General features: G+C 51.3%; 1 protein-coding gene across 3 annotated transcripts in view; it reads left to right on the top strand.

Moving 5' to 3' along the window:
• Positions 1-17,866, top strand: part of Anxa6 (annexin A6) — a 50,787-nt gene extending 32,921 nt beyond the window's left edge. For 2 of the 3 annotated variants that reach the window (XM_052757686.1, XM_052757687.1), the window contains exons 14-26: positions 92-170; positions 2,097-2,178; positions 3,440-3,534; positions 3,826-3,939; positions 4,032-4,122; positions 5,593-5,672; positions 6,191-6,244; positions 10,183-10,200; positions 11,045-11,138; positions 12,040-12,135; positions 14,176-14,234; positions 15,832-15,954; positions 17,471-17,866. In XM_052757686.1, coding sequence (XP_052613646.1) covers positions 92-170; positions 2,097-2,178; positions 3,440-3,534; positions 3,826-3,939; positions 4,032-4,122; positions 5,593-5,672; positions 6,191-6,244; positions 10,183-10,200; positions 11,045-11,138; positions 12,040-12,135; positions 14,176-14,234; positions 15,832-15,954; positions 17,471-17,530 — 1,045 coding nt within the window. In that variant the 3' untranslated portion in view covers positions 17,531-17,866. The remainder of the gene's footprint in view (positions 1-91; positions 171-2,096; positions 2,179-3,439; positions 3,535-3,825; positions 3,940-4,031; positions 4,123-5,592; positions 5,673-6,190; positions 6,245-10,182; positions 10,201-11,044; positions 11,139-12,039; positions 12,136-14,175; positions 14,235-15,831; positions 15,955-17,470) is intronic. The other variant, XM_052757688.1, reaches the window with a different exon arrangement.
• Positions 17,867-24,854: the final 6,988 nt, after the last annotated feature.

The raw sequence follows: 24,854 nt of genomic DNA on the forward strand, positions 1-24,854 counted from the left end.
GTGCGCGTTGGGCATAAGAGTGTGCTAGAAGCGTGGGGTGTCGCCCCTGATGACATTCCCTCCCATCCTCTCCCGAACCCCTCCATTCCAGTGCGGCTGGCCAGTTCTTCCCGGAGGCAGCACAGGTGGCCTATCAGATGTGGGAACTTAGTGCAGTGGCCCGAGTCGAGGTCAGACCCTCCCCACTTCCTGCTTGGCCTCTTCATCACTGCCTTCCTCTTCTGCTTGCACCTTTCCCGCTGAGCTGGTTGGCCCTCGGCTGCCCCCTGGTGGCCAACCTGAGCTGAGGCGTCTTACTTCTGAAGCTTCCAGGTCCTTGCCTTGGTTCTAACAGCCCGGGAAGTGTTCTGCCTGCTCTCTACTAACAGGGCTTCCTCCAGTGAGACTGACTAGGTTGGTTCCTTGGGGGCCTCTGCATCCTGGACCTGGCAGCTGGGCTCTGCATACTGGCTGCCCCCAGAAAAGCAGAGGGTGCTCCTGGGTAGATTACTACAGGGGTCAGGGATGTACTCCTGAGCACCCTCACACCTGGGAGTCCACGAAGGACAGGATGAAAGATTTCACAGAGGCTCCTGGCAAACCAATCTAGACACTGTCGGGTCCTCACCCTCCTCGTGGCCTCTATGCCTGAACCTTTCAAACGAGGGGCTTCTACATGGCGGTCCTGGTGGCCTAAAGGCCCTTGAACTCTGATGTTCTACTCTCCCCTAAATTTGAAGGCAAACGCTAGCACTGCAGGAGATCTCAGGTCATATGAGGAATGAGCTTGGCCTGGCAGATGGAGGTGCCTCCCAAGGCATTAAGTAACACCCAACCTCTCAAAGAGAGCCTACTCCTTTTCAGTTCCACCAGCCTTTCTGATAAGTAAAGAGAAATCGGCTTGGTGCCACACTGGTGGCGTACAGGGTGGCTGCCCTTTTACACAGAGAGCCAAGGGAGCTGGCCTAAAGTCCCGTGGTCTTGGCAAGCAAGAGCGTCTTAAATTTGGTGACCTTTAACCTGAGTGGGGGCAGGCATTACATTTATTTTTATGGGTTATCATCTGTTAATGACATAGGATACATTCTTTCTAGTTTGTGATAGTATATAAAGTATAAAATTATTTTTATCTCAAAACTGGGGATATTGCTCAGTAGTGTTTGCCTAGCAAGCACGAGGCTTTCAGTTTCATTGCTACCATTGAAAAATATTTTTTCACCTATTTATTAATTTGTTAAGTATTTTTTTAAGTGTCTGTTATGTGTCAGGCACTCGTTAGCACAAGAGGATATAAAAAGTATATACAAAAGTTTAGGCATGGTGGTGCATGCCTTTAAACCCAGTACTCAGAAGGCAGAGACAGATCTCTGTAGGTTCAAGATCAGCCTGGTCTATTTAAATGTATTTGAAGATGGATCTGTCCGGGCTGAGATGTTGCTTGGGTATGTCAAGCACCCCGCCCCCAAATTATTCTAAATAAAGCTGCTTAAGCAAAGATCAGGTGTGATGGTGCCCACTCTAATTCCAGCATTCAGAGCGGCAGAGGCAGGCAGCTCTCTGAGTCTGAGGCCATCCTGGGCTCTTTAGGGAGCTCTAGACCAGGCAAAGCTACATAGTGAGACACTGTCTCTACACAAAATAAAAAAACAGTAAAACCCATAAACCACTTAAGCAAAATTAAAAAAGAAATATTAAGACATAGCAAATAGGGGAAGCAACATGAACGTCATTGGGTAATGACTAAAATTTGCAAACAATTCTGCTTCTGAGTCTTTTGGCCTCCTTACCAGGGAGCTGTGGCTACACTTGGCATCAGGGCACCGGGGCAGGGTGGGTGGGATGCTGAGGGGCCCCGGGGGAACGTTCAGTCTCCGGAGCTGGGACTGAGCCGAGTCCAATTGCAGGAGCTGCCCCTTCCCTCTCCAGCACTCAGCTGTCCCCAGGCCTGAGACTGTGCTCTCTCAGCCCTGAGTGGCTTTGTGTGCTGTGCCTCCTCCCCCAGGCTGCTTGGCTTGGGACTCAGCCTGGCAAGCCCTTGCCACTCTGCATGCTCCTCTCTGGACCTGGTTCCCCGGGGGCCTCCAAACACGTGCTGAACCTCGTTCTTCTTCTCACAGCTGAGGGGTACCGTGTGTGCAGCCAATGATTTCAACCCCGATGCTGATGCCAAGGCCCTGCGGAAAGCCATGAAGGGAATCGGTAAGGTGACAAGGACCAGAGAGGGCCCCTAGGCAGCAGTCCGGCAGGTTCAGCAGTAAGGGACTAGACAAGGGGAGGGATGAAGCCTCCAGCCAGGCTCTGCAGGATGAGGAGGAGTCTGTGGGGGCTTCCTCCACCTCAGTGGGAAGGAAAGATAGGAGAGGGTTTGGAATGAACTTCATCGGAGTCTTTCCTGGACACCTAAGTGTCTGACCCCCAGCTTCTGAGCAGGAGCTTGGTGTAGAAGAAAGTACTCAAGCTTCAGGTGTTGACTTTGTCGGACTCTGGATAAGTCCTTAAACAGCTCTGGGTCTCACTTTCCCAGTGGGTAAAATGAGGTCCATTGACCTAAGAACCCAGAGCCCCAGTGCTGGGGTGACAGCACCCCAATTGTTGGCCCCTCCAGGCTGCATTGGCTGACCGTGGGGAAAGCCACGGCATGACTGGTCAGCCGCCTGCACCCAGCTGGGCCTGTGCTTGGAAAGCCCTTGCTGGGAAGGAGAATGGGGGGTTGGTTTCTGTTGTCTTTCCTCCTCTCATACGCCCAGCAGCAACTCCCAAGGGGTCTTGCACCTCCTGGGTCTCAGTGAATTCTTCTCCTGAGAGTAATGCCTACCTAGCATCTCTATGACTATGAGACTACAGGGGGAGGGCGGGGGAAATGCTCTGAAAATGAGATCCCTGTGTCAGACCTGAGGTTGGTGGCACTCGTGTGACAGGCAGGAGGCAGTACCTCAATGCCTTCAGCCAACCTGCTATGCTTAGAGGGACTCCCTGGGAGTCACTGTCAGGGAACTGAAAACAAAGGAAATACAGTCACTAATGGTGCTGAGATTACAGGCTTGGAAGGGTCCTTTAGTGGTTACTCGATCCTATTCATGTTAGAGATGTGGAAAATGAGTCCCAGAAAGAGAAAGGGACCTCCCCAAGGTAGGCAGCCATTGCCAGAGCCAAGGTTAGAACTCAGAGGCTCTGATACCCAACCCATTGCTTGCCACCCCAACTGCCAACCAGGTGCTCATCACCCAGTGCCCGCCACCCTCCTGGTTATAGTTTTATCTCATCCAGTGGCATGTCAGAAGAAAGCAAGGAGCATGGGACAAGGAGCCCACAGAGGCCACGAGCCCACAGGGGCCAGGAGCATATGGCCACCAACCCAGGCCTTTACCCTGACAAAGATTGATGGGAACTATCAGTGGGGGGATGATGGGGAAGCTGAGCCACAGAACCTCCTCTGAGACATGTGGCTTTGGTGACCCAGGAACTGATGAGGCCACCATCATCGACATCGTCACACACCGTAGCAACGCCCAGAGGCAGACGATCCGGCAGACCTTCAAATCTCACTTTGGCCGGGTAAGGGTCCTTCCTCCCTAGTCTGGGTCTCACATCATTACACCTCCCCAGTGAAGCTCAGCCTGTCACTGCCAGCTCTGGACAGTTAGGTACCAGAGGGCTTCATGGTAATGAGACCTCCCACCTGGTTGTGGCATCTTGGAATGTTCTAGTCTTGGGTCACTCTGTTCCCAATTCTTTGTGATCAGTGAGTGGTAACGTGTGTGAGATGGCTTGGTGGGGACACAGTCAGAGATGGTGGCAATTTTGTGTGGATCTGAGACCGGTGTGACCTTGGGTCTGTCCTTGCAGGATTTAATGGCTGACCTGAAGTCCGAGATCTCCGGAGACCTGGCAAGGCTGATCCTGGGGCTCATGATGCCGCCAGCCCATTATGATGCTAAGCAGCTGAAGAAAGCTATGGAGGTACGGGGGCAAGAACTAGAGGGTGGGATGGGGAGGTACTGGTAGTCAGGGTCAGACCTGCAGCGGACATGACCTTTGTCTGGACTTCCTAGGGAGCTGGTACAGATGAGAAGGCTCTCATCGAAATCCTGGCTACTCGGACCAATGCCGAAATCCGGGCCATCAACGAGGCCTACAAGGAGGGTGAGTGGGGGGGGCTGGCCCAGTGCTGCTGGGAAACAGGGGGTCCCCCACCTGTCGGTATCAGCCCACAGCTCTGACCTACCACCTCCGTGACGCTGTGTATGTGTGTGTGTGTGCAGGGATATGTATGTGTGTGGATGGAGACCAGGGTTCAATCTCAGGTACCATCCACCTTAGTTTTAGTTTTATAATTTGTGTGTGTGTGTGTGTGTGTGTGTGTGTGTGAGAGAGAGAGAGAGAGAGAGCGAGAGAGAGCGCACATGCATGTGTAGATCAAAGGACAACTTGTGGGCGTCAATTCCCTCTTTCTACTCTGTGGGTTGCAAGTATTGAACTTCGGTCATCAGGCTTGGCAGTAAGCACCCTTACCTGTTGCCGGGAGGTGATTGAGCAAGACCCACAGGTGACTGAAGGGTGCATGTGGGGAATGTTTGGGGACTGACTTCATTGGCCTCACTTTGCTTTTGGAGACAGGATCTCTTCCTGGTCTAAGGGTTGCCGGTTTGGCAAGGCTGATGGCCAAGGAGCCTCCGTGATCTTCCATTCTTCCCCTCACCAGCTGTAGGATGACAAGTAGGCACTGCCAGGCCTGTTTGGTTTGGTTTTTGCCGTGTGGGTCTGAGGATCCAGCTCAGGTCCTCGTGCTCCTGTGGCAAGCCCCTTACTGGCTGGGCTCTCTCCCCGGCCCTTCTCTGGGGCTTTAACAAACCTCTTAGTGTACCCAGCTCCGCATCTAGGGAGAGTCGGCTGCCCCCAAGAGAACAGAGTCCTGGTGGTAGAAGACAATTTGCATAGAATTTGGGGAGCAGAGCGAGCATTTGGCCTGCTGGGGACGGGGAGGATGGCTTCATGGGGATGGGGCCTGAGCAGTTGCACAGAGACCCGCCCTCCGAAGGGTCTCCCTGCCTCATTATACCCTGCACTGCTATAGTCTGGAAATCCTTAAGCTTTAATCAAGCGGCCCTGGATTGTCATTCTGAAACACTGTGGCTTCTGGTCAGACCTCGAACAGCTTTCTTCCTGCAGAGCTTTGAGAAAATAGTCATTTTAAGTAGGGGAAGGGAGGCACGAAGGTCCCGGATATACTTTGGGGTTCAGTGGCTGCTGGGTAGGAGGGATGGTAGAGAGTGAAGGAAGGCAGGGAGGTTCCACTGGAAGGTGTTGAGGCCTGGGGGTATAGCTCTAGATCCCTGCCTAGCATGCACAAGGTCCTGGGTTCAATTCCTAACAATGCACCAAAATGAATGGATAATGAATGGGAGAGGTGGGGAGCTGGTGCAGGAGTGTGGAGGGGCAGGCACCAGTACCAGCTGCCTCCTGAAATCAGCAGGAAGATAGCTGGAGGCCCTTGGGAACTGACTGCACACTCCTGCATCCCCGCTCTCCTGCCGACATGGCCCTGGCTCGGGTGTGACTCTCACTCTCCAAGCCTCCCGCCTGCAGCTGCTCACACCTTCCTTCCTATCTCAGATTATCACAAGTCCCTGGAGGACGCCCTGAGCTCAGACACATCTGGCCACTTCAGAAGAATCCTCATTTCTCTGGCCACGGTGAGTGAATTCATAGTTCTGAGGTCCACAGACTACAAGAGAGCCTGCCCCGCTACTCACCCCCTTGCCTCCTGGGGGTTCCACCTCAAACCTCTGTGTTCCCCTTTTTTGTTGTTTTGTTTTGTTTTTCAAGACAGTGTTTCTCTGTGTAGCTTGGCTGTTCTGGAACTCAGTCTGTAGACCAAGTTAGCCTAGAACTCACAGAGATGCACCTGCCTCTACCTCCCGAGTGCTGGGATTAAAGGCGTGCGCCACTACCACCCTGTGAAAATTCCTTTTTGATGGTTGGTATTGTGACTTTTTGGGTCTCTTTTGTGTAGCCAAAGCCACATGGGTGACTCTGTCCTGTGATCCTATAACCCAGGGGCCATGCCACATGGCCTACCCTGGAATTGTTTTGGTGTTGCAAAAGATGAAAGGGGGTACCGGGAGGTGACTGAGCAAGACCCACAGGTGACCGAAGGGTGCAAGTGGGGAATGTTTGGGGACTGACTTCTCGATGGTCCTGTGTGTGACAGGGGAATCGCGAGGAAGGAGGAGAAAACCGAGACCAGGCCCGGGAAGATGCTCAGGTGAGACTCCCGCCCATCTCCACTGGACAGCTGGCGGGTCCCTGGCAGGCAATGGCTGTAGGTGGGGCAGGCTCCTGGCTGGGACATGGCTGGTTCCACCGACAGATGTCCCTTTACCCCCACTTGTAGAAGCAAAGCAAATGCTTGAGAGTTTTCAGAGTGGACTTAGAGGGTGGAGCTTGCTTCCTGGCACTTCCCATGTGGATAGTGGGCCCCTCAGAACTGTAAGGCAATCATAGGTCACCCAGGTTCAAACCTCTCAGCCTGCAGTGGGAAATGCAAGTCCAAGAGGGTGACTGATTTCTCAAATCACACAAGCAAATCTGGCCCAGGAGAGCTGACCCAGAAGGAAGGGGTTTGGAATCCTGCTGGGCAAGAGGCCTGAGAACCACATGTCTGGGTTTCCTATCTGAAAAATGAGACCAAAGTCAACACAAGTGACTTGGCAAAGTGTAGCAAGCTCCTGAAGGCTGGTGCTGCTGCCACTCACCGATGATGGATCCCAGGTACCCTGTGTCCAGTGATGACTGGATACCGCCAAATAGTGGCAGGGGAGAGGTCACCAGAGTCCTGGATGCTCTGCTTCTCAGGCTTCTCTGAAGCTGTGCTTAGAGGCTGGGCAACCCCGTGTCATTTCCCCTGAGGAGCACTGTGGCTGCGCAGCCCCCACTGAGGTCCTCACTACTGTCCCCGTGGACCTGAGCCAGGTCTCCATCTGTTCCATCCCCACCTGCTGCAAGAGCTGCCCCCTGCTGGAGATGGGCATAGATGCCACCAACCGTAACGCTAGCATCCTGGGGTTACAGCTGGTCACTAGAAGGAGTGTTAACAAACCCAGAGTCCCAGCTTCACCAGCAGACAGGGGCTGAGACACCAGTGGCAGCTCAGCCATCCCTACGGTAGCCTGATGAAACTGAAATTGCAAAGTTAGGCACACCCCTGCACTAGGGGGTGTGGAGGCTGAGGCAGGAAGAGCAGGAGCCTAGCCTCAGCTCCCCGAGGCCCTGTCTCCAAAAGAACAAAACCCCAACAGCCCCCAAACCCTCCTTACAGTTTGGAAGGTGAGTCCTTTAACGCCCTTCTGTGTACCATGTTTCTCCTGGGGAGAAAAGCAGCCTTAACCTGCCCACAGGGACAGTTTCTGAATGGCTTCAGTTTGATTGGCACTCAGGTCCAACTATCTCCAGTCTGGCTTATACAATACCCTCCAGGACCCAGTACCATTATCTTCAGTACTCAGCTCCTTGCTCAAGAAACTGTGGTCCAGTTGCCCAATTCTTTTCTGAAATACAATGTCAGAAGCTCCAGGGTCCCAGTCAACAGGGTGTTTTCAATTATATTCAAGTACAGATGTTCATAGGAGCTAGCCATGGGGTAACCCCACCGTCGTTTACTGAGCCCACATTGCACGCACGCGCACACACACACACACACACACACACACACACACACACACACACATCCATCAGGTGTTTATTTAGTATTCATGGGCAGCCTCTGGGTATAGCAGGAGGCTTTGGATATTAGGTTTCACCAGCGTCCACCCTGTACCCTGACGTTATCTCTAGGTAATGCTGGTGCCTGGTGCCTGGTCTGCCGTGGATGCTAATGGGTCAGTGGTGGTCCTGGCCCAGCAACTGCTTTGCAAGGGAAGGGGAGAGAGAGAACCAGGGTGGAGGCAGTGGAGGGACCCTTTGAACCATAGCCCTGACAGAGGCTCGGTAGCTTCTCCATGAATAAGGAGCAGATCCTGGTACAATCTGTTTCTGACAACTAACAAGTTTTTGTCTCATAAGTAATATGTATGCTTTCAAAAAATTTAAAAAATATAGCTAAAGGGAAAAAAATCGTACTCCCGCGCCCGTAGCCATCACTTAATATAGCTATTCAAATTGGGCTTTGTTTTTGTATATATAAATAGTTTCCTGCTTGTGGCAGTTAAAATAAGCAGGCAGAGTAAACCTCCCCTGTAATCCCAGCACAGGCAGGAGGCTCCCTGCAAGTTCAGCGCCAACCTGTTTTTGCAGAGTGAGTTCCAGGACTATCAAAGGCCCTATTGAAAGAAAGAAGAGGGAGGGGAGTGATACATGGGGGTGTCAGAGGGCGGGTTCAGGGGTCAGTTCTCTCCTTCCACCTTATCAAGGCAGAGTCTCTCCTGCCTCAGCACTGCTACTGGCCCTCCAAGCTTTCTCTGGCTCTCCCTGTGAGTGTTGGGATTACAGATGTGCACCACTGCATGAGTTCCGGGGATCACACTCAGCAGGTTTTCATGGCAAGTGCTTTGACCAGCTGAGACATCTCGGGTCCGGCCCGAGTTAATCATTCTTCAGTGGCATCCAATCCATTCACACTGCACAGCCATGGCTATTACCCCGCCCCTTTGAACTCTTAACAAAACTGACACTCTGAGCCCATGAGCCAGTGGCTCCTCACTTCCCCTCCCTCTAACCCACAGCAGCCTGCTTTCCATCTCTGGACTTGATCCTCTGCAAGCATCACTTTAGGGGCTTGTCTGCTTGTAGCTGGCTTACTTCACCCGGCACAATGCTCCCCCATGATTCAGCTAGGTGATTGAAAGTATCAAAAGCCCGGAGTAGCCCATAAGCCTTCTAAACGGGATCATCGTGGCTTAACATTTAAATCTAAGTGAAATAAAATATTTCTACAGTGGGGAATATGATGGTAAAATTCCGGGGTGGGTAAAGGAGCCACCTAACTCTGGCCTAATTGAGAGCCACATTATTCATGCATGTACTGCCTGGTGAATATGAGTATTATTTTTCATCTAGATAAAAGAAGCACTAGTATATACAATGCATATGCACATATGGACTTACGTAAATCATACAGAGAAGTCTTGTTTTTATGGTGCTGGGGTTCAAACCCAGGGCCTTACTCTATCTGAGCTCCTCCCCTTTCCCAGTCTTAACCTTTTTTAAAAAAAGAAAAAAAAAATGTGTGTATGTTTCTATGTGTACATAAGTGCAGTGCCTGCAGAGGCCAGAAGAGGGCAGCTCCTCCTCTGGAGCTGAGGTTATGGGCAATTGTGAACCATCTGCCATGGGTGCTGAGAACCAAACTCAAGTCCTTTGCTAGAGCAGGACCTGCTCTTATCCACTGAACCTTCTTTCCAACCACCTTAATTTTTTTTTAAAGCTTCATGGGACCTTGAACATGGTATCATCTTCTGTAATCCCATAACTCAGAAGGCAGAGGCAGGAGGATGACTGTGTAGTTAAGGCCTACCTGGGCTGCTATTTGGTGAGCCCTTGTCTCCAAAGAGAAGAAAAGAAGCCAGGTGTAGTGGTGCATACCTGCAATCCCAGCACTCAGGAGGCAGAGGCAGGTGGATTTCTATGAGTTCCAGTCCAGCCTGGTCTACATGGTGGGTTCCAGGCCAGCCAGGGCTACATAGTGAGACCCTGTCTCAAAACTAAATAAATAAGGCCTGGGATCTCGGTCTATGCAGGAGAATACGAAGGTTGGCAGGATGCTGGGGAAGGACTAAGGTGACAGTTCAGGTACATGGAGACCAGCTGCATTTATTCCCAGACATTCTGGGTCAGAGCATCCCGGCTCACAAAAGTCCTGTCCACAGTGTTCACTCCACAGGCCATTCTTCTTAAGGACAATGCTCCTAAGGTGTAGTGCCCACCTATGCCACGTGCCTGTGACTCCCAGACCTCAGCTGCCCTGCCTTTCTGTCTGGGACCTGAGGGGCTAAGGTGACAGAGTCTGATAGTCTTCCGCTTTGAGTTCTAGTCCAGAGATTAGAGAAAGGATGTGTCCCCCACAGTCCTTCACTGTGACCCTGGGGTCTCTTGGGACCTCTGCCACTCTGAGCCAGGCCTTGGGGCTCCAGGGTCCTCCGGCCGCTCCCTTTGGCCTCTGACTCTTGCCTCCCCTCTCTCCCTCCTCTCTCTCCTCCCCGCTCTCAGGTTGCTGCTGAGATCTTGGTGAGTGTTCTGTTCTTCACGGGGAGGTACCAGCATCTGAGTCAAGTCTTGCTGTGCTTGGGCTGGGCTGAGTGGGGCAGGATTGGGCAGCGAGTGGGGCCTTTCCCTCACAGCTTCTCTCTCTCCCCTTCCGGGCCTTTCAAGGACTCGGTTTTAAAAGGACCCAGTGTGATAGTGCATGATTATAATCCCAACACGTGGCAAGTGGAGGCAGGAGGATCAGGAGTTTAAAGTCATCCTCAGCTTCTTAGAGAGTCTGAGGCTAGCCTGGACTACACGAGATCCTGTCTCAAAAAAAACGGGGGGCGGGAGCAAAGCAAGTGTTTCCCATGCTTTAGCCATTCATCTCTGGCTTGATTTATGCTGTATAATCACCAGCTCTGGTTGTTGCCTTTAAATTGATTCATTATAATTTTCTTTTTTAAACCCAAAGTGGGTTTTTAAAAGAGAATCTAAATGGGATCAGAGGTGAGCTAGCTAGGGAACTGTGGAAACTTTTATATGGTAGAATAAAATGTATTTGCCCTTGACCCCAACTGGGGGAGTCTGGCTACAACATTTTTGCTCCTTCACACACATGTCCATGCTCCCCAGAGGGATTCTCTGGTGACTGGGGAGAAGTACCAAGTCCCTATACCCAGCTCCAGTCCCATCTCTGGGTCCTGAGGACTTCAAAGGGAGATGGAATGACCACTATGCTCCAGAGTTGAGAAGAGAAGGGACCAACCTCAACCCCCTTGGATAGCTGGTCTAACCCCACCCTGCCTGCTTTGAGCCTCAGCAGAGACAGTCAAACTAACCACGGTTTTCTCGTGTTAACCCTTGCCCCAACTGGGCTCTGCAGGAAATAGCGGACACTCCCAGCGGAGACAAAACTTCCTTGGAGACTCGCTTCATGACGGTCCTGTGCACCCGTAGCTATCCCCACCTCCGCAGAGGTGAGCCTGCAGAACCCCCACCCCTTCCAGTGTGGCAGTGGGAGCCCCAAATCTGACCTGAGCCTCCCAGCCCTCTCCTTACTCCGGTGTTAGGGGACTCCAGAGCCCGAGCCTGTCCTCAGCCAACTCCCTTCCCCACCTTACAGAAGCAAGTGGAAGAACACCTAGGATAAGGAGTAAGCAGCCCATTTCACCTCAGAAACAGGCAGTATGAAGGATTCTGAGGTGTGCTGTCATGGTCCATTGGTGATGTTTACCAGGGACAAAGCAGAGAGGGGTGAGGTTGGCACCGGACAGGCCACCGCAGCTGTGTGCAGTGGCAATCCTGAAGTCCCCTGTCGCTGAGACTTTTGCTGCCTCGAATGTGTCTGCTCAGTCCTTTTCAACACTCAGATACTGGGAGCCTCATGCTCCTTCGCCTTGACTCCAGCCCCCCACTTATCAGCTGTGTGGCTGAGCAGATGACTGAGCCTCTGTTCCTTGATCCCCTTATCTACGAATTGGGGTTTTAGTTGTATGTACCTCACATGGTTGCTAGGATACCAAACCTACAATAAACATTAAGTAGTCGGCCTGTGCAGGGCATGCAGAGCTGCTTGGGTGCCATTTTGGTTATTATATAGTAAGCGAGTCGGGGAATAAGAGGGAACCCAGAGAGGAAGACCAGCCTTCGGTAACAGAACCTGCCAAGCCCTGGGGCTGTTGGCCAGATCTGGAGGTGCTGGTGTGACCTAGTTGGCTCCCAGCCTTATGACAGCCGTGGGGCCAGAACCTGCCTGTCACCTCAGCCTTACCCAGTGCACAGCATACACTGTGAGTGTACTGTGAGCATTCATGGGGTAGGTAGGTCAGGTGACCCTGCCCAGCTGGTGTTCACCTCTCCCTCACTTCTCTTGGCCAGTCTTCCAGGAGTTCATCAAGATGACCAACTATGACATAGAGCACGTCATCAAGAAGGAGATGTCTGGGGACGTCAGGGATGCGTTTGTGGCCATCGGTAATTGGCAGGCACCAGGGGAAGGGGCTGGGGCGTTGCTGAGAATGTGGGCAGGTTCCCTAGAGGAATGTAACCTTAGCATCATCCTGGGAACTAAACACTGTCTCAGATCACCTCCCCTGCCAAGGTGTGATTGTGGGGGACAGCCGAGGACATCTTCAAGGCTCTGGGGGCAGGGTGAGAAAAGGACATCCCAGGGAGAGGACCAGGAGAGCAGAGAAGGGCAGTGCTCTGCAGGATTGGAGTGTGTGTGTGTGTGTGTGTGTGTGTGTGTGTGTGTGTGTGTGTGTGTGTATGTATATATCACACACAAGACACACTGTATATGCACACATGAGATTCACAGGACATGTATACATAGCGTGCAAGATGCCTTCATTCACAGGGCACACACTGCATGTGTACACATGACACACCTTAAGCATGTTCTCTCATTCCACATTCTGCCACCGAGCTGCCACCTTTTTCGTTTTTATTTATTTATTTTTTCCCTTTGGTTTTTTGAGACAAGGTTTCTCTGTGTAGTTCTGGTGCCTGTCCTGGATCTTGCTCTGTAGACCAGACCGGCCTCAAACTCACAGAGATCCACCTGCCTCTGCCTCCTGAGTGCTGGGATCAAAGGGGTGTGCCACCACCCTGTGGCTTTTTGATTTTTAGTTTCTCGTTACATTTTATTATTTATTCTGTGTGTGTACACATAAATGCATGTACAGGTCTATGCGTACCATAGAATGTGTGTGGAGGTCAAAGGAACCAACTTTATAGAGTTGGTTCTCTCCACTATGTGGGTCCTGGGGATTGAACTCCGGTCCTTAGGCTTGGTTTCAAATCCATTAGCCTGCTGAGCCACCTCACAGCACAAAGATCTTGACTTTGAAACGGTCTCTTTGCCTTTTGGGGTCTCATTTCTCGCTGTGTAAATATGGATCCATACAGAACTAAGCATAATATTGCATCCTGTACTTACCTTATTGTACCAGCAGGTGGCGATAGAAGGCTTTCAGAATCTCTCAACTGCAAAATGCATCTTGAATTTCAGGAATTCTAAAATGTGGAGGAAAAGTGTTTTAGATTAGATAAATGGAGGTGTTGCTTACAACAGCTCCTTACCACCTACAGCAACACCAGAGAGGTAGGACAGCATAGTGATTGGAAGCTGGGGAGCTAAGTGGGAACTGCCACGTGATTGCCGTGTGTCCCCGGGAGAACAGGGAACCTGTCTCAGCTTCTGCACTCTGTGACAGGACATGAAAACCGGCCGTCTACTCAGTCCTCAAGTGACACAGAAGTTATTAGACACACACACACACACACACAGACACACAGACACACACACACACACACACACACACACACACACACCACCCCTGCTCAGAACATCTCTAGAATCTGAATTTCTAGAGTGGAGTCTAAAACTCGTGTTGTTTTTAGGTTTTGGGTTTTTTTTGTTTTTGTTTTGGGGTGGGGTGTGTGTGTGTGTGTGTGTGTGTGTGTGTGTGTGTGTGTGTGTGTGTGCCACATTTGTGTGGTAGCCTGTGAAATCCAGAAGAAGGTGTCATAGTCCCTAGAATTGGAGTTAATAGACTGTAGTAAGTGACCCAAAGAAAGATCTAGGAACAAAACTTGGGTCCTCTGGAAGAGCAATAAGTGATCTTAACCCCTGAGCTATCTCTCCAGACCCAGAAACTCAGTTTTTAGCCATCTTCTCACATGCTTTTAATGCACTCAATTGGTGGCCCTGCATCCAGCATCCCCTAGGGCTTAAATCCCATTTATGCATTCTGCTGACCTCAGTGAGCTTCAAACATCTTCACTGTAAAAAAGATGCAGCACATGACAGAGTGAGAGATGGACATAGGGACGAGAAAAGGGAGTAGCACCGTGGAGGGGATTAAAGTGACACCCCTGAGCAAGGCAGGTTAGCAGTGACCTGCAGACCCAGTCCGTTAGTTGCAGTAGAGAGAGAAAAGCCCTGCCCGGGGTCTGAGCGGCACACAGCCTCTGACCATATTCCCTGCTTCTCTCTCCTCTTCCCTACAGTTCAGAGTGTCAAGAACAAGCCTCTCTTCTTTGCTGACAAACTGTACAAGTCCATGAAGGTATGGCATCTGACCTGTTCATGAGCACCGTCTTTCCCAAACCAACAGGCACAGATGTGCACCATCCCCCAGATGAGGACTTCAGGCTGCTGTTTTCCCCACTTGGCTATTTATCAGCATCTGCCTTTGGCCCAAGGATAGTCTTTCTCAATCGGGGTGATTTTTGTACCCCTCCACCCAGGGATATTTTTAATATCCAGATAAATTTCTGGTTGCCAAAACTTAAAAGACTATTGCTGTTGGCATCTGGTGGGAGTGACCAGGGACATTAATATACCCTGTTGTACACAAGATGGATCCCTATATCAAAGAATGATCCAGCCCAACTGCTTGAGAACTCACTTTGTGTCAAAGCTTGAGCCTTGTGTCTACCGCTGACCACAGTTGACCCCCATGCAGTGCTATGGGCCCATGGTAACCCTCTTTATTTTCTAGAAGAACAAAGACAGTACAGGGCAGTTAAACTTGGCCCATGTCTTATACCCGACGAGTGGCAGAGCTGGAGGGAGAGGAGAGGGAGCCCTGGTGCTCATATATTCCAGATCCTGTGTTAGTTTCCAAGACTTTTGTAATGAGTTTCCACAAACTTAACGACAAGAACATAATCTGGTTCTAAAATCGAGGCATTGGTAAGGCCTGTTCCTTCCTCTCCCATCCCTCCCATCCCTCCCCTGCCTCCTGGGGGCTGCCAGGAGCCTCTTGTGTGCCTTGGGTTTGGCTGTATCACTCAAGCCTCTGCCTTCATCTTCATGTGTATGCCTGTGTCCCTGCTCCCCTTAGCTGCCACCCCGTGGGTTTAGGGTCCTAATCCAACATGACTTCATTTTAACTCATGACAATGGTGTGTTCCTTAGCTTTCCATCTCAGTGGTATAATATCTGGGAGGAAAATCAAATTAAAGGATGAAAAAATGGGTTTGGGCTCAGAACTTCAGAGGCTTCAGCCCATGGTCTTCTGGTCCATTGCTTCTGAGCCTGTGGTGATACAGAATGTCATGGCAGGGAGCACATGGGAGAGCAGAGCTGCTCACTTCCTGGTAGCCTGGAGCAGAGAGGGAGGAAGGGATTAGGTACAAAGTCCATCCTCTAACACCCCCAGGACTGACTTCACCTTCCCACTTCCCAGTAATGCCACCAGATTGGATATACATCAGTGCACTGACCTGTCGAGGAAGTCAGAAACCTGAAGATCCGCTTCCCCAAATCTCTAGCTCTGAACACTGCACTGGGGACCGAGCCTTCGGTGCATGAATTTGGGGAAGGATGCATCCTCCAAACCACAACAACACAAAGACTCTGTTCCCAAGGTTACATTCTGAGGTTCCAGGAGGATGTGAATTTTAGGAGGGCCTGCTCAGCCCACACAGGCCCTCTGCACCTCTCTGTCTGGCCAGTCCTCAACATAAGGAAGTTTGATTGGTACTGTCTGTCTGTGGAAGACACAAGGGAGTTTGATTGGTACTGTCTGTCTGTGGAAGATGGTGATGGAATAACCCACCTGGTTCGGGAGGGCAGAAGCAACAGGCAGGCAGACATCTGCTGACCCAGCTCTGCCTCTCCCTCATGCCCCATGTATCTCTTCTTCTTGACCCCACCAGGGTGCTGGCACAGATGAGAAGACCCTCACCAGGGTGATGGTCTCCCGGAGTGAGATAGATCTGCTCAACATTCGGAGGGAATTCATTGAGAAATATGACAAGTCTCTACACCAGACCATTGAGGTGAGGGAAGGGCTGCTCCGCGGGCTCTTGGATTACCGTGTAATTCAGGGAACTGCTAAAGGGAGACCTGCCTCGTTTTTGCTATGAAAATATTTCTTTTATTTTATGCGTATGTGTGTTTGCCTACATGTAAGTCTGGTGCCCAATAGAGTTCAGAAGAAGGTAACAGGTCCCCTGGCCCTGGAGTTGCAGAGTTGTGAGTTGCCATGTGGGTGCTGAGAACCGAACCTGGGTCCTCTGCAAGAGCATCAAGTGCTTTTAACTGCTGAGCCATCTCTCCAGCCACTGGTTTTTACCTCTTGTAATTGTATTAAAGTATAGTTTACAGATTGGTCAGGTGGTAACAGATTACCAGCACTAATTGTCAATCATACTAAAGCTTAACTTACATACCACAAAACTGATCTTTTTTAAGAACACAATTCAATATTTATTTTTTGTTTACTGGTAGTGGGGACTGAAACACATGCTAAGTATACATTGGACCACTGAGCTATTAACACCAACCTTTCTTAAAAAAAAAAAAAAAAATTTTTAATTTTGAGACAGGGTCACTATACTGCCCAGGCTGGCCTTAAATTCACTTTGTAACCCAAGCTGATGTTGAACTTGCCATCCTCCTGCCTCCACCTCCTATTTGCTAGGATTACAGGTGTGCGCTACCATACCTGGTTCATACAGTGTTAGAGATCAAACCCAGGGCTTCATGCTTGGTAGACAAGCAGTCTACTAACCGGGCCGCACTCCTAGCCCCCCTTTCAGAGTTTTGATTTATTTGATATAGTGCTCTGCATTGAAGCTAGGCCTTCATGCATCCTAAGTGAGCACACTATAAATGAGCTATATTCCCAGCTCTGAATTTTCCAAGTAGCCATGTATCCTGTAATCTGGAAGTATCGATAGATCAAAGTCATTCTTGACTGTATAGTCAGTTGGAGGCCAGCCTGGGCTACATGAGACCTTGTCTCCAAAACCAAAAACATCATAAGTAATAGAAGTCCCTTCTAAATGGGGATCTATGCCACTGGGGAGGGTCTGGCTTCCTGGCCTGACTACAGACAGACCCTTGTGGTGTATCAGAGTAAGTAGTGTTTACCAGCTTTGTTGCTGGCCCGGGCCTTGGTGCAGGGTGGCTCTCTCAGATGATGGCTGTAGAACAGTGGGTACCAAGGGCTGAGGAATGTGCCTGGCTTCCTGAGGCAAGATGGAGGCCTCAGGCCCTTCAGTGGGAAGCGGCAGGGCTGGTTGGACAGGAGCTAGGCTGGCAGATGGGATCCAAGTTTCTCCCAAAAGGAGAGGAGGCACTGTGCCTTGCAGCTCTGCTGGGTCAGGTTCTAAAGGGCCAATTCCTGGAGGTACCAGGTGTGTGTCTGGAGAGGTCTCACTGGCCTTGGTACAGCAACTGGGTTGGTGACTGAGATGCTGAGGGTCATGTCTAGGCTGATGGCCACTAGGAGGCTGGGGAATTTGGACCAGAATTCTTCCTTTCTCACTCTGCTTTCTCTTGCCCTGTCAGGGTGACACCTCTGGAGACTTCCTGAAGGCTTTACTAGCTCTCTGTGGTGGAGAAGACTAGAGCTACTGGTCTTGGTGGCCCTCTGCCAAGCAGTGGCCAGCAGCACCAGCCACCGTGACCTGACCAAGCCATAAGGAAGGAGGGGTGAGGGGTGGAGTTGGACTGTCATGCAGCGGGGCCTCTCTCTAGCCATCGAGGGTCCCGGGCAGTCCCTTCTGTTATCCCTCCTGCTCGTGGCTGAGTGGCAAGAGAACCACAGCCACCTATCCCATTCACCCCTGCCTCCCTTCTACCTCCTCCGCAGCCCTCCCTAGCTTCCAGCCCTCGACATAACCCCTGCCCTGATTGCAGCTTTGTCACATCTCAAAACATACCCAGCCTCTGGCTATAAAATGAGTGATGTGTGTGCTTTGAAGGGCGGGCTGTGGTGGCTGGTGCCAGGTGAGCATTCTGGGCTGAAGGAGATAGATTAGTTTGATAGAGTGGTGATTCCCCCCAGCTGTCACCATCCAATCTGCTAACGTACTGACTGAGGAATTTCCATGCCCAGGTTTCACGACACCCTGGGTTTCAGACCTTGGGCCCTTCCTTCCCGTTCTCTGGCCTCAGTTTTGTTATCTGCAAAATGAGAGGCCAAAATATCTTGGCTTCCCTTCTAACTCTGACCTTGTAGACGGAGCCTGCAGCTTGAATCTTATTCATTCTTTTACAAGGGGAAGAAACGGGGCCAAGGAGATAGTTCACTTCAGCAAGTTCTGTGCACGCATGAGGACCTGAGCTCAATCTCCAGAACCCACATTAAGAAAGCGGGGGTATGGCCGGGCGGTGGTGGCGCACGCCTTTAATCCCAGCACTCGGGAGGCAGAGCCAGGCGGATCTCTGTGAGTTCGAGGCCAGCCTGGTCTCCAAAGCGAGTTCCAGGAAAGGCGCAAAGCTACACAGAGAAACCCTGTCTCGAAAAACCAAAAAAAAAAAAAACATAAAAAAAGAAAGCGGGGGTAGCCACCAGGCAGGGTGGCGCACGCCTTTAATCCCAGCGCTAAGGAGGCAGAGGCAGACGGGTCTCTGTGGGTTCAAGGCCAGCCTGGTCTACATAGGCCAGCCAGGGATCCTGAAAGACCCTGCACGAAAACAAACAAGCATATATAAACAAAGAAACAGGTGCATTGTGTGTCTATAATCCCAGTGCTGGGAGGTGGAGACTGGAGGATCATGGGACTTCACCTCCTCCTGCTTCTTGGGAAGATACACAGTGGGAGCCTACGTCAAGCCCAGGAAGTTCCAGCTTTCCTGGGGTTCAGGTCCCCCAATCCTTGTCCCCTGAATGCTCTCCCCTTACAACCAACCCTGTACTTCCTCTCCGACATCCTCAAGGACACGATGCCATCAGTAGATTCATCGAGGGAGGTGGGTGGAGATAAGCCATGAGGATCCCAGCAGCTTCCCTGTCCATCCTCCCACAGCCACCTCCTGCTCTGCACTTGGATCTGAGATTTTCCAGGTCCTGTGATGGGAGGCTGACTACTGGGCAGAGGGCTCAGCCCTGACCCCTTGGCTGGCCCACCAAGGTTATTATTGTACTCCGGGTGTTCGGGATAGAAGCTGTCCACATGGACAGTTGGAGATTCTGGGTCTGGTCACTTGTCATTTCCTCACTGGGTGACCTTGCCGTTATTCACTGGCCTCCCTGGGCCTCAGTTTTCCCGTTTGTATAGTGAAGGATTGGACGCGATGAAGAGTCGGACACGATGATGAGTCTGAAGCTAAGAACACTTAGCTTCTCAGATCTCTTCCCTTCTTCCAGCAGGCTCCTAGGAGTCCAGGTGCCCCGGAGGGAGGGTCAGCTGAGAGTGCTTTGGGATATTTGCCCAATTTAACAATTAGCAAAATGGCTCGTGGCTTTGGAGTCAGACTTCTTATCGGTGTTGTGAGCTGTAGCCTCTTTGAACCTCTGTTTGCTTATCTGTAACATGGGCTCCCAAATCTCCTCCCATAGCCTTTGTGGGAATCCAATGAGAGGTTCTCTGAAGTGCCCCACCAAGCACCTGCTTTGCTTGAAGGCAGCTGGTACCACCGTCTGCTCTGAGCCAGGCTCAGTGGCAGGAGCTAAGAGGCAAATTCACGATGTCTCTGGGCTTGGACGTCAAGTGGGTCAGCCTTGGAGCATAGAGACATCCAAATTGGAGAAAAATGATGCCCTCGTAGACACATATAAAGCTGGTCTCCATGGCCAGCTGTGATCTCAGAACTTAGGAAGCCAAGGCAAGAGGATAGAAGGTTTGAGGTGAGCCTAGGCTTCATATCAAGACCCCCATCTTAAAATGGGGCCGAGGGGATGGTTCAGCAGGTGTTTGCTGCATACGGGTGAAGACCTACATCTAAATCTCCAGCACGTGGGTGAAAAGCCATGCATGGGAGCTGGGAGAGATGGATCAGTGGTTAGGAATGCTGGCTGCTCTTCACAACATTCTAGAATCTCAGTTCCAGTAGATCCAATGCCCTCTTCTTCAGGTACCAAGCATGAAGTGGTACACAAACGCACGCAGGCAAAACACTCCCCACACAAAATAAAAATAATTTTTAAAAAGCAGTGTATGGCTGTGAATTCCTGTAACTCCAGCTGGTAGGAAAGATGGTAGGAATGATCACTAGGGCTCCGGGTTCAGTAAGAGACCCTGCCTTGAGGGAGGAAGGCGGTGAGTGATAGGGACCCTGCAGTCCTCTGGCCACACTCACACCCATACATTAAATCCTTTAATCCCAGCACTCGGGAGGCAGAGGCAGGAAGATCCCTATGAGTTAAAGGCCAGCCTGGTCTACAGAGCGAGATCCAGGACAGGCTCCAAAGCTACACAGAGAAACCCTGTCTCAAAAAAAAAAATTGAAAATTGCATATATGTGCATACGTATATTAAATATTTCAAAGAGAAATGAACTAGGGGGAAAAAAGCAAAGGAATGTGAGGGCTAGGAAAGAGGAGACCCCACAAGGTAATCACAGAAAAATGCTGTGGGAAGCAGGAATGCAAACAGCTGAGGAAGGCCTGTCTGGTGCCTCTGCACGTTTTCCTTCTGTCTCCAGCTGAAGTGAGTCTTCTTCAGGGATGGCTCATAAGGGCGGATTTCAGTGTTTATAGGGTGAAGGGGTTGTGACAGACGTGTTAGTTTGCATCCAGTCCCAGAGGGTCTGAAATGTCAGGATTTCCCTAGACCCCGGGAAAGTCTTTAAGGCTTGTGGGCATGGGGTGGTGAAGCCTCCTTGTGCCTGAAGAACAAGCCATACTTTCTTTCTTCCTTTTTTTTTTTTCTTGAGGCTTTGTCTCATGATGTAGCCCAGGCTGGCCTCAAACTTGCTATTGGAGATGGAGATAACCTGATCCTCCTGCCTCTGCTTCTGAGTGCTGGATTGCAGGCATGGCCTATCAACTCCCACAAGCTATACTCATGCAGAAGACAGTCGTTCTGAATCTGAAGCAGCTTGTTCATATTCATTATTCATTCATTCACGAGCTTCTGTTTACCGATACCTGCTGTGTACGGTGCTGGTGCCAGGAGCTAGAGCTACAAATGAACGGGTGACGGTTCTAATCCCTACAGGGCTTCAGTGAGTGCCTCTTCTGTGTGATTCTCTCCCCAACAGCGTTGGAGGCCCAAGGTCAAGGCACAAAAGTGATGGGGGTTAAATTAAAAGGAAAGCGACAGCAGTTCAAACCACCGCTGTCCCAAAATAGGAGATGGGCTAGGTACTGAACGGGCCTCAGAAATTCTCACCTCCCTCAGTGACGGAGGAGGCAACCATCACTTGTACAGAGAGGAAGTGCTTGGCCATCACAGGAGTCAGAATGGGAACTCCACAGTCCCTCCAAGGTCTGGGGTTCTAATAAATGTCCCCTACCTTCCATCATCTCGGTCACCCTCTGAGATGAGCTTCCGGGCTGGAGTCACCTTCCCTCTAAGTCTTTACTGCTCTTCTTTGCTGTTTGTTTTTATGTTATGTGTTGAGTTGGGGGAATGCTGACATGTATGTATGCGCGTCACACAAGTGCCTGCTACCTACAGAGCCGAGAAGAGGACACTAGATCGATCCTCTGGAGCTGGAATTACCCTGTAGAAGCTGTGAACCAAATCCAGGTCCTCTGCAAGAGTCACAAGTGCCATCTCTCCAGCCCATTTGTTTCTAGAACAGGGTCTCGTGTAGCACAGGCTAGCCTCAAACTCTGTGTAACTAAGAATGACCTTGAACCTGTGACCCTCCTGCCTCGGCCTCCCAAATGCCGAAAGTATGTCATGCTGGAGCTGAAACTCAGGGCTCTGTGCCTGCCAGGCAAGCACTCTGCCAACTAAGCTATATGCCTACACCCCTGGTCCCCTAGTCCCTTTTCCTCGGACCATGCGTTTTTCCCTTCAGGGAAGTCCTTTTCAGAAGCCTTGGGCTTTGGGACCACAAGGAAATACCTGAAGGAAGCAGCAGCTTGGGAGGGGGATGCCCCGGCTAAAGCTGAGCCCCATATCTGCTCACACTTCTGCTAAGAGACAGCAGCGAAGGAACTGTTGGCTGCTGTGAAATTCCCGCTGTTTTCTTTCCCCAACTCAGCGGAAGCCAGAGCTGAGCCACAGCAAACCTCTCAGGAGAAGCTTCACCCAAGGCAGCCATTGTTTCCTTTACAGGGCTCTCCTGTCACTGACCAAAGCGAGGTTCCTATTGGTAGGCTAACTTGCCTGAAGACACCATCCCAGCAGGACTGGCAGAGAAAACTTCCTCATTTTCACAGTTGGAGGAGGCTAGAGGGAAATTCTAGCTACACCACAGCTTCCATCTTGGGCCGCAGGCGTGAGTCTGAGTCCCAGTCCACCACTAACAGTAGGGAATTCATTGACCTTCCTATGTCTTATTTTCCTTCTCTGAGATGGGGGCAGCAAAGGTGTGTCTACCTCCCGAGCTGTAAAGTTAAAGCAGTGCATGTACATCTCTGAGAGTACTGTCCAAACCAGAAAGTCAACTCCGTGACATTGGCTCTTGTGTTCTTTTTTTTTTTTCAAGACAGGGTTTTCTCTGTGTAACAGTCCTGGCTGTCCTGGAACTAGCTCTGCAGACCAGGCTGGTCTTGAACTCACAGAGATCCACCTGCCTCTGCTTCCCGAGTGCTGGGATTAAAGGCGTGTGCCACCACTGACCCTGATGACATCAGCTCTTCATTCTTTTTTTTTTGGAGCTGAGGACCGAACCCAGGGCCTTGCGCTTGCTAGGCATGCGTTCTACCGCTGAGCTAAATCCCCAACCCTCAGACTCTTCATTCTTAATAACTGACATGCTCATAGGGAGCCTCAACTGAGTCCCTACACTGTGCCCCCACCCTCAGCGGCCTAAGTGGAGAAAAAGGATTATTAGAGACTGGGGGTGTTGCTCAGTTGAAGGTGTTGGCCTGGAATGGAAAAAAGGCCTGGGTTCAATCCTCAGGAAGTTGGAAGCAGAACCGGGTTCAAGGTCAAGACTGGAAAGACACTTCAGTCAGTGAGGTGCTTGCCAAACTAGCATGAGGACCCCGAGCTTCGATCCCCAGCACCCACATTAAAAAGAAAAAAAGAAGAAAGCTTGCTGTGGCAATGTGGGGGTTGGGGGTGAAGACAGGGCGTCCCTGGGACTTACTAGCTGGCTAATCTAGCTGATCAGTGAGCTCCGTATTCAGCACGAGCTCCTGCCTCAAGTGCGGTGAAAAGTGGTGGAAGCTGCTAACACGGTCTCAAAGAGGGGGGCTGGGGTGCAGGGGGGAAGAAAAATGAGAGGAAGGGGTGACAAGAAGAGAGGGCACACCCCCACCCTGCAATGAATTCAGGAGGGGATGGGGACAGGTAGGAAGCTAGGTGTCATCACCTGGAACCTAGAGGTGGGGTTGGGGCAGGAGGGGCTTTTTGAAGGCAGAATGTGAGGCTAGAGCCCCCATAGAGGCCATAGAGCCTGCCCGTCCCAGCTATCCGGGAGTGGGCCCCTCCCCCAGGCCCAGCTGTTCTCAGAAGCTTTCAGCACATGCATTTCCTCCCGTGGATGGTCCCACCCCTTCCTCTCAGCCATCACCATCTGTCTGCGATGCTGCCAGCTAAAAGCCCCTCCCGGGCACCCAGTGAAAGAGCCCTGGACTTTGACCTGGGAGGGGCTGAATAAAGCAGGGAGGAAAGGGGACACTCCACTCCCCAGTTTCCCATATATATACCCAGCCCCGTTCCCCACAGGTCATACAGAAAGTCAGATCACTGCCAGCCATGCCCCTAGGGACAGACCAAAGAGAGTCACACACATGCTGCTAGCCACGCTAAGACTCGACCTGCTGCACCGCTCAGAAGTACAATGGTAACCACATAAACCCGAATTGATTAGGCCCACAAGCACACCAGAAGGACATCATCCCTGGCCACATGGGAAACTCCTGGCCCGGCTTTCCAAAGTTGCTTTACACACACACACACACACACACACACACACACACACACACACACACACACACACTGGCGCTCCTTCACCTTCTCCTTGCTGCACAATCTTAGTGTACTACATACAGCCTGGTCCTGGGCACCCGCCCGCCCGGTCTTGTGAAGAAGAGACACGGGCCCCATGCAGTGTCCATCAGCCAGGGGTCGCTCTCTGTCCCACCAGGCCAAGCCCTAGGGAGCCAGAGGGTGTGTAGTCCCAGACCTAAGAAAGGAGTGGAATCCTGAGTAGGTTCCCCCTTCCCGCAGAGGCAGAAGGCCCAAGGTGAGAGAGATTCACGGAGGCCAGAGAGAGGTTCCCACTCTGGACACCTTGCCAGGAGTGTTCCAGGAAGGTCAACAGTGCCAGTCTTTGACAACCCCCGTGGGGCCTAGAAAATGCGATGTGCTGGGATTTGCCCGAGGTGAGTCAAGGTCACTACCTGCCTCATGCCTGTTGGGCTGTTCCCAAAATGAAATTCCCCAGTGAGTGAGATGAAAACCCAAAATGAAACTGCTGAGACTTCTCGGACTCAAGCCCCATCTCTGTCGCCTCTGTCAGCGGCAAATCTATCACCGTGATCATCGTCATCACGGTCATCACTCCACCTTCCCCAGACCCAGTCTCCCGCGAACTAGGATACACTTTCTCTTAGTCAAGGACAGTCTCACTGAGCCAAAGGCTCAAAGGCTCCCTCCCAGTCTTTGACCCAGGAAGATGCTATAAGGACAATGAAATGGAGCCTTCGACTAGCCTAGCAGGCTGTTGGACCCCCAGGGATATCAAGGCCCTAGACCCTCTCCGAGATCTTTCTCATACCCTCTCCTCTTCTCTCTCCCTCACGCATCCTGAAGTCCAAGCTAATGGGAGTTAGTTATTTACATAGGCATACGACTTCACTGGGGAATTTCCCCAGTGACCA

Source organism: Peromyscus californicus, unplaced genomic scaffold, assembly GCF_007827085.1.
Source record: "Peromyscus californicus insignis strain IS unplaced genomic scaffold, ASM782708v3 Scaffold_3__1_contigs__length_106647218, whole genome shotgun sequence".
Lineage (NCBI taxonomy): Eukaryota > Metazoa > Chordata > Mammalia > Rodentia > Cricetidae > Peromyscus > Peromyscus californicus.